The following is a 10,295-nucleotide window of genomic DNA, read 5'->3' as shown; positions in this document are numbered from 1 at the left end:
CAAAACGCTTATCATGAAGGGACAATTTAAGTTTCGGGAACAGGAAAAAGTGCCTGAGCGATGACAGTGGTGCCGTGTTTGGTCAAAAAATCGCGTGCAACAAGAACTTTCCATAGTAAAAATCACTAAATGCACTTAAGGTAGTGTCATATTAACATCTGCTGTAAACAAACTAATTGATAGATGACGCTCAAATTTGTACCAACATAACAAAAAAAAAATTTTTGAAAAAGGTCTAATAAATAAGGAGTAGTTAACAAACAACAAAATCCGGATACTTTTGGAGCCGGATATCGGTTCTTACGGAGAATGGGCCAAGAACAAACTGTATCCATCTTTGCCGATTTTGTGGTATTATTTTTATTTCCTCCCAAGAGCCTTTATCACGACATTTTGCGCTTACCGATCGTATTTAAATTATAATTGAAAGATTATAATCTTGTTCGATGGATTTCGAGTTTGTATTTTGCAGCAAGTTGACGGTGCAAATTACATTTGACCAGATGATTCTGCAGATCTAAAGTTGACACTTATTTACAAATAATTGTAGCTTGTTAGCAGTTTTAGTTAATCTCCTAGTCACAAATCCATACAACACCATGAATTCAACATTCATATTGAATGTTCGAAGTTTGGTAACTGAAGCAATTACTCGAGATCGCCAGACCTGGCGAAGTTTGTGAAATGCTTGGCGTGCTTTCTTGATGTGATGTCGGATTTCATCCCGCAATTTTTGAAAAAATTTCTTCTATGAATTAAACTTTTAGCAATACTGTGGCCGCATTCGAAATACTAGTCTCTATGCTTTGTAACGTATGGGTTGTAATGCAGATATTATCTACATAATCAAAATTACCTAGCTTTTTAAATTGTATCCACTATACGTCCTCTATACAGTCCTCATTGGTTTTGTGAATTACATCGTCCAGTATAGTTATGAAAAGGAATGTGGATAACACACATCCTTGTATTATGCCCGTGTTAAGTTTGAACTTATGACTCTGCTTTCCCTTGAAACGTATACTGTTATCACAGTCTTTGTATACGTATATAGCAGATCGTCTTTTTCAAAGGGGCGGCGAAATTATTTTAAACCTTTGGCAAAGTAATGAAGCAACAAGCTTAACTAAATCTTATCCTAACTCGGCCTGTACATGTATTTCAATGTATTAATAACTTTTTTTTATTACTTTTATCATATTATATGTAATAATATAAACAGTTTTGAGAACGACTTATCGCATAAAGCTATCATACGCAAAAATTCTTAACCAACACAAATATCATTTTTATCGAATATCGCCATATCAAGAAATTTGACAAGAAAAGGTTAGAGATAAAATTTAAAAATATAAATTATTTTTAATATAATTATAAATTATTAATTACATTATAAATTTTAATTATTTATAATTAATTTATTCTCAGCACCATTAGAAAGACAAGCAGTCTATATAATATTACACTAAAAGTAATAAAAATTGTATAATATTCATATCAACATAAAATATCTTTCTGTTATAAAAAATTTAATAAAAAATAAATAATTTGATTTTTATTTGATTAATTTTTTATCAAAAATTTGAGACAAAATTGTTTATTTTATGTGAAGTAATCCATTCCAACAATACCATAACAATATCAGAGACTTATAATTCTCATCTAGTTGAATATTAACTTTCAATATATATTATATCACTGAAATTTGTACTAAGTACAATTTTAATACCGAAATGTCTCATTAAGCTTTGTTTACAATGTCATACGATTTCTTTTTTTACGTAAAACTTAGTACGACTTAGTTTTTAATAAATTAATGTTAATAAAAATATATAAATTATCAATTTCTTTATTTTACAAAAAAATGGCGTATATATACGTCAGTAACTGCAAACATTATAGCTTTTTCAAAACTATGGTTGCGGTGCTCCGCTCCGTTAGGAGCCGGCCCCTTGTATTTCAATTCTGTTCTATTCTGTTGGTTAAAGTGTCACTTTAAAAAACTCAAAACTTTCCCTGATGAGTTTGTAAGATTTAAAAACGAGGTAGAACTTTGCCTGGCAATGATACATAGTCGTATTGAAGTACTAGGTAATGTAGATTCGATACTACAATGTATGAAGTTGAATTATGTCCATGAGGGACAGAATAGATCTCTAGATTGTAGTGGAAGTTATCCAATATATTAATAATAAAATAATTTATTAAAGTTAAGGTAATCTTGTATACTGAAAACTAACAATTACAAATAATATTTAGTTTTTAGCGGTTTAATAATAATTCGTTATTGAACTGATCGAACAACATAGTATTCCTAAGGAGGTTGGTTAGTTAGAAATTGAGATAACAAAGCATTAAAGTAATGGATTGGAAAATCGAAAATACAAACTTACGTTTACTAAAACATTATTGAAATAGATATCTTAAAATTTAAAAAGTAAACAGTAATAAAATTATACTTTCTCACATATTCATAAATAATATATGAAATCTTAAATATTTCCATTTTTTAAGATATTTAACATTTATATTTTTACTTAAATATCATATTTTCCTAAATCATTAATTTAATATTGTGTTTATTTTTTAAGTAAAAAAACACACCAAAATTAGGTTTAATATCTTGTAATCTTGAAGTAGATAAATAAACCTACCAGATATGCAAATGAAATGTATTTTTTATATTTTATCAATTTCCCATCAAAGCTATCTAGTTTCGGTAGTAACCGATAGTATTCAACGTATTTTTTTAAAGTCTTATCTTACCTTGAATTTAAATACTTCAAATATATTAAGAAATCATCAGTGTGGGTACGGATGGTGCATTAAAGCATCAACCATCATACTTTTCCTCTGTCTAAATACGAATATTTAATGATGCACATTGATCACAGCCAATTAACCATGTTGCGTCCAAGGTTTTACTGAAAAAAGAAAGTTTCGCTTCTCAGTTTGGGTATGAACGCTCCAAAGAGATCTGAATGGTAAGAGTTCTGCTTTTATTGCAGATAAATTTTATTTATGCTTATAAGCATATTTAGAGGCAAACCAAATTCGATTTTAAATGGTGTAGTTAACATTCAATTTAATTTTAATTTTTATACATTAATTTTAAAAAGAAATTTATTTACATTTACTAAAAAATTCTTTAAAAAGCATTTACAAAATAAAAGAGTTAAAAATTATTTTATCTAATGGTTTAAGTTTAATAAATTCTTTATATATTATAGGTACAATTGAATATGGTATTTAGTAATAAATTTATATATATAATTCTTTATATATAATTGTACATATATCTTATTAAGTATCTTATTAACGAGTTGCTTAAATATCCATAAATGGGATATATGCATATCAAAAGGATATCAAAATTTATATATATAATTCTATGTATCCAATTATACATATATCTTATTAAGCAGTTGCTTAAATATCCATAAATGGGATATATGCATATCAAAAGGATATCTAAATTTATATATATAATCCTTTGTATCCAATTATACATATATCTTATTAAGCAGTTGCTTAAATATCCATAAATGGGATATATGCATATCAAAGGGAATGTTTTAAAGTATATGACCTCTCTTTCGTGAAATGTATGTTAAAATGTCTGAACAAATACCAAAATTGAACGACAGCAGACTTATCCATCTCGGCAATAGACTTCAAATAATTTTATATAGCACTCTACTGATCGGTTAAGGAGACTGTGGAAAGCACATCATGGTACCTGTGTCGTGATGCATTGTATTTTCTATATAAAAACAATAACAAATATTATGCACAGCTTTTACTATAACTTTAAATATAATATAATGCAATTAAAGAGTGAATATTTAGCATTTGATTTCTTATTATAAAATTACTTAAACAGTTTATAATTTATTAAAAAACAAGAACATATCAAATCACTAAAACTTATGCCCCAATAACATTTTCCAATTGTGAATAGTTCCCCAAAATATAGAATAGAGCAACACGAATCATGCATCAAACTCTATCAAAGATTATCTCATTGGTAAAAAGAATAATATGCTTAACGGATTCCAATCAGGTTTCAGAGAAAATTACTTCTAAGCAACTAATTAGAAGATCAAGAACGGCAAAAGTTGTACCCGGTTTATAAGGATTTTGGGGCAATAAGTAGTTGATTCAGTGTACAAACCGTTCTACAAGAAAAATTAAATACTATGGATTTGTATATAAAAACTTTCCATATTATTTTATAAAAAGTTTATACTATGGAAAGATATGGGATAGCAAATATATTTTTGAATAGTTTGAAACAAATACTGGCATCAAACACTATTGTGTTTTAAGCCCATTGTAGGTATATACTATTTTTGGAATTATAATAAAAAATAAATATATTTTATTATTATTATTATTTTAAATAAATACAATAAAAAACCATGGGAATGTTTAAAAATAAATAGATCAAGTTATAATTTACGTAAGAGTAGCTATTTTCATGTTCGATATCGATATCGAGACTATAAGCACCATATTGAGAACAAGAAGAGGTCTCTGAAATTATGCTATATATATATTATGCTATTTATATCTAAATTAAGCTTATTTTTTAAAATGCAAATAAAAGATGATATGATTTCTTTTGCAGGAGAATGCTTTTCATTTTATTAATAAAGCAATATTTATTTAAACAAACTTTTACTGAACACTAAAGAACTAAAGGATATGTTAAACGGATAGAATTGGATAGCACTAATAAAATATATCAATGAAATCATGTTGTAAAAAGAAAATATTAGAAGGACATTAAAATATATGCAATTAAATGTAATACACAAAAAAACTAATATAAATTCAATATTTTTCAAATAACTACCACTGCAATATAATTAAGTTAATTGCACTGCAATACTTTAAAACTGACCTCACTTTTCCTGTTAATTTTTCTACTGTTTTCTTTTGCCTCTTCTCTCCTTTTTTCGGTAGATTTCAGCAAGAACAGATAGTTCCCTAAACACCTATTAACAGCGTATGAACATTTCTATTCTTTATAGCCGCCCAATTATAAAAATTGAGATCAATTAAACAGAATATAACTTATTAAAGTTAGATTTTAATTAGTTATATCACATAATATTCTGACTTTTATTACTATTAATTAAAATTTAAAATTATTATTGTTAATTAAATGTGAATTATACTCGTAACATGGCTCCAACAGGCGACTATACCAGTCATTGTTTTTAGTTCACAGTTAAAATATATTTAAAATATAACTAATGCGTTATCGATTGGTAAATCTGGGGAACTTTTTTAATCGAAATCAAAATGTATAACACTCGAGATTAATTTACAATAATCTAGACATTTTGCTAGATTAGCAAGATTATCTTGAAATTAACAGCTGTTTTATATGATTTGGCAAATAAAGTGTGATTACATTCGATATATCTATTTATAAAATATATAAATACCTACTAACACCGCTACACAAATGTTAGATCTACAAAGGATCGCTGAGCAACCAAATTTTACAGATCGAAAGTAAATCTGGATTGGATCAAGATTTACTAATCGAAAACGTTAAAATTTAAATATACTTGAATTAAAAGAACTCCTACATAAGAAATTTCTTCAAGTCGAGCCACGTTTAAGAATGTACACAAATAAAACGTGACTAGTCAATGAAGACCCCATTATTTTTGGAAAATGACCCCAAATAATTAATGAAGTGGTGAATCTTAAGAATTACACATTTCATAGGCCCAAAATAATTATTAAACAATCAAAATAATTTAGTTGTATTTATTTGTATGTTCTTTATTTAAATTTAAAATCCTATAACTCTAAAATAAATAACTTTTATATTGGAGATGTACTATAACGACTTTTTTGCTTCAAATTACAATATTTGCCTAATTCATTATTTTACATTAAATTGCTTAACTAATTAATTAAAAAATATCAGTTAAATCACAATATATTTTTACAACTGATTGTATATAATTTTTAATAATTTCACCTTTTACTATGATATTAAATATATCTCATATCTCAATCGTTTAGTACAAACTTTGCGACTCCAATCAGTAGGACTGTGGAGACTACAGTCAGTATATTAACATTCATATGACTGACATTATTACAGGCGTCCTTGTTACAAGTATTGCATGATTTATAGGTATTAACTTCATTTTTCAATTTTAAATTACAAGCATCGACGGATGTGTATACACAGCCTTTATAAAATTGAGTAGAGTTTGTCGAATCTAAAATAATTCAATGAGTTTTAGATTGTCTCGAACTAAAATTTCAAGGACTAATACTTACTGTTGTGTATATATGAGTCTAGGCAGTTATAAGATGAGCTGATCAAACTGGTATTTACATTTAAGAAATATAGATCTAGATACGATGATGTGCTATTCGCTAAAATTTGATTGCAGGTTTCCAAAACGGGGCTATTGCAGGGGTCGTAACTATAACATGAATAGCACTGCAATCCATTAACTATTAAATTAAATAAAGTTTTAATACGATCATTATTAAAAATAATGTAAAATGTGTGTTTTAATATGAAATATACGATGATAAAAAATATATAGTTATGATTTATCAGATATTTTTTTTCACTAAGTTTTTTAGTACGTTGCATTTCGTGTATTTTTTGTATACTATAAATTCCTAGCATTCACTCTTCTCCGTTTAAAATTGAATATGACATGTTATTTAGTATATTATTATGAAGTTTTTAATTTTTTATTTATTTTTTTGAGTTTAAAAAAAAATTGTTTCCGTAATCTTTAAATTTTGAAATACACTGTCAAATAAAAGTATTAAAATCTATTTTATCCCATCCACTTTACAGAGTTCTACAGGTAAAATTATACAAATCACACTTGATGAAATTTATTATTAATTATTTAATAATTATTAATTAATTTATTTATTGAAAATTATTTTTTTTATTGTTTGGATATTTTTACTAAGTGTGACCTATAGCATTATTTCAGTGTTCGCAACAGGCCATCCATTCATTATATTATTTGATTCAACACAACTGGTAATTTTTTAATATACTTATATGTATATAAAATATATTATTAACGCACGTTTTTATGTTTAATTTTTGAGTTCTGTATTTTCACATGTCAAATATTTTTCACTTCTAATTTGACAAGCAGCAGTTCTAAGCCTGGTACTTGCAGTCCAAACATTATTATTAAATTATATATGGACTATAAACTAATTAAGAAACTCGAATGTTTCCTAAGACTTGGCATGATGAGTACTTGACAATACTCGAAACAGCATTGTATGGTCACCCAAATTTCAATAAATTAAATAAATTTTTGTGCTTTTCTTTTCTTTGCTATTCGAATCCGTCTAACGTTTAAATAGTTTCTTTTCGTCATAATGACGCGTCACTCTCGGCAAGAAAAAATTAATATTTTTCATATGATTTAAATTATAATTTTTTTTTTAAATATTTATGTAATATAATTAACTCACTTGAAACAACACCAAAAATACTTATGATAACAGCAGCACCGATGACACATCTTAAAAACATTTTGATTATTAATTTATATTAAAATAATATTGAAAGCAATCCGCTAATAGCTTAATAGTTGGCGACCCACAAGTCAATAGATTATATTTTAACTGCTCTGGTTAATATAACGGTTGGACCTTATCACTAACACTTCTTTTATCAGTGGCATATTTATAGTTTTTGTGCTTTTCTCATAATCTCGTAAATTTCGTGAGAAAAAAAATTTTATTACCTTAAAAAATTCTTTTTAAAGAACTATGGCTGATATTGAATTTTATCACTTGCAATTCAGAAATATTATTTAGATTATTATTCATTACACACTATGAATCATAAGTATTTTCTATTTAACTAAACATTATTTGATACTTCAAAGAAATAAAATTATTCAGCCTTAACATAAATTAATAAAATTTATAATATTATTAATATTACAAATATATTTGTAATATTTTGAAAATATCGCTTGGAAAATTTTAAGAACAAGCAAAACCAAGAATACGTATCTACGATATATATATCTACCATATTTTGATAAAAAAGTATAATAATATCAAAATTAATTACGACCAAAATATGTTTTATGAATATTATTAAAAATGAAGAAAACTAACAATATATACCTACGATACATATATCTACTATATATTTATAAAAGAGCGTAATAATATTTTTTCGCCATTATCTTTAAACGATCGAGCTAACACCCACATGCTCATCAAGATGCAAATAGCAATCTAAAACGCTCATTTTATATAAAATTTTTTCTAACAAAATAATCAGGTCAATTAAACTAATATGTGGTTAGAGCACATCTTGCTGAGTGTGCAGTATCAGTATCTTCCAACTAAAAGGCTTTCCAATTATGGAGATATGTAGGATGCTTCTCGCAGTAAACACCTCCAAAAGTGACAGAATGATAGCTTAACGGATGTTTCCTGCAAACCACACATTCAAGTATCTGAGAATGAAAACTTAAAAATGACTAAATTTACACAATTAAGGCCTTGAATTAAGCCTTTTCAACAGCCTACTTAAAGGAAGAAACTAAAGAAAGCTAAGCTACCTTAGACTTTCTGAACTAATTGCCGAAAAATTGAAGTACAAAGGGAAACGGAATAGTCGGTTAATTGCGTAGAAAGGGATCTGAATTGCAGGAAACTCTTGCAGAAATGAGCCTCAAACCATTAATGTGATTAGTGGTGTTAACACTAAAATATGGAGGTGAAGCAGATAATATAAAAAAAACTTCCATCATGTTGGATAATGGAACACTATCGCCGCGTAACAATTTAAAACAAATATTATCACTAATCAGCTGAAACAAAATGGATCTTTTTGGACTGATTGGACTGATTAGATATTTACTGTCATATAATCTGAAAAATAATTCGGTTGATTTAACCAGATTTTAACTAAATATTCTTAGTCGACACGTCATGTGGTTCAACTATACCTCATGTTGGTTTTTATATTTTCTTAACCACATTAGCTAAAATTTTTTTAACTAGATAAGATCATATTTTTCTAACTGTAACTGAAAAAGAAATACTATTCTACCCCGTGTTCTTTGGGGGCAGTAAAAAATAATCTTAGGTTTGATATTTTTAAATATTGTGGAATTAGTGATAATGAATAGTAACGAAGTTCACAGATTCTTAAACCGCACAGTTGGGATCTAACAATGGTCTTAGGTTTGACATTTTTAAATATTGTGGAATTAGTGATAATGAATAGTAACGAAGTTCACAGGTTCTTAAACCGTACAGTTGGGATCTAACAGTGCTACCTGCACAAAATTTCGAATAATCAGTTGGTGACAAGGATATTGGCACTAACACAGTGCGTTAATTGCAGTTATTGGTTAAAGATTAATATATATAATATATATATATATTAATAATTATTTAAATTTGTATATGGATTGTGATTGATAAGATTGTTTGTGAAAATTTATAAAGTTAGTCAAAATAAGTGTTTAAAGTAACTAAACAAAATCAAACACAATAGATTAGATAATTTTATTCTTCAGATTTTACTATTCAATTTCAAAAAATTTTTTAACATATAATAGAATTATGCCTTAAGTCTAAAAACATAGGTTAGAGTTACTTAAAAATATATTGAAAAACAAAGAATACGACAATGACTTATAGTCGTCGTCTGTTGAAAGTGCTGGTTTTATATAAATTCACCTAATAAATTTCAAACACAACAGTCTGTACCGTATGAAGTGTATCAACGCTTCGGTTTGACCAAAGATAATGGTTTTCTTGTTATACTAAATACAATAAATATTTTTTTTATTTATTTCTAATTTTGTCATCACGGTGTGTATAAAGCCTATACATATATATATAGTTATATTTTTCAAATTTGTTAATCTTAATTTTACAAAAAATTGATTTAGATTATCTGATTTGAGACCGAAATAGTTAACAGTAAGAGAGCGAAGCTCGCGGTCATTCCGTTTCATAAGAAGAGTGGCATTTTTATTGCTCTGATTAGTTCTGAGAACGATAAATAGAGTAATGAAATAACTCCCTCTATTAAATTTATAAATACATTTATCATTATTACTATTGTAACGACACTTTCTTTGAGTCGTTGCTTATTTGCCGAGGTATGCTCAGTCTCTCCAGGATCGTTACAATAAATTTTTAATTGAAACCAAAATATTCAGAGACACGTTTATGTTTTCTGGATTTTATTAATTAGTAGAAGAAAATTATTTATTATTAAAGTTATTTAGTTGGAT

The 10,295-nt window shown here is 26.9% G+C and overlaps 1 protein-coding gene across 1 annotated transcript; it reads right to left on the bottom strand.

Annotated features, from left to right (window-relative positions):
- Positions 1–5,962: 5,962 nt before the first annotated feature.
- On the bottom strand, positions 5,963–7,689 carry LOC119673155. The gene is made up of 3 exons (XM_038084391.1): positions 7,495–7,689; positions 6,313–6,492; positions 5,963–6,251 (listed from the first exon to the last, which is right to left on the bottom strand). Exons 1-3 carry the CDS (start codon positions 7,553–7,555, stop codon positions 6,037–6,039), a joined length of 456 nt encoding a protein of 151 aa, XP_037940319.1. The 5' UTR covers positions 7,556–7,689; the 3' UTR covers positions 5,963–6,036.
- Between the last annotated feature and the right edge of the window lie 2,606 nt (positions 7,690–10,295).

This window comes from Teleopsis dalmanni, chromosome 1, assembly GCF_002237135.1.
Source record: "Teleopsis dalmanni isolate 2A chromosome 1, ASM223713v2, whole genome shotgun sequence".
Classification (NCBI taxonomy): Eukaryota; Metazoa; Arthropoda; class Insecta; order Diptera; family Diopsidae; genus Teleopsis; species Teleopsis dalmanni.
Note: the sequence above shows the minus strand (reverse complement) of the source record. Positions and strands in the feature narration are given on the sequence as shown.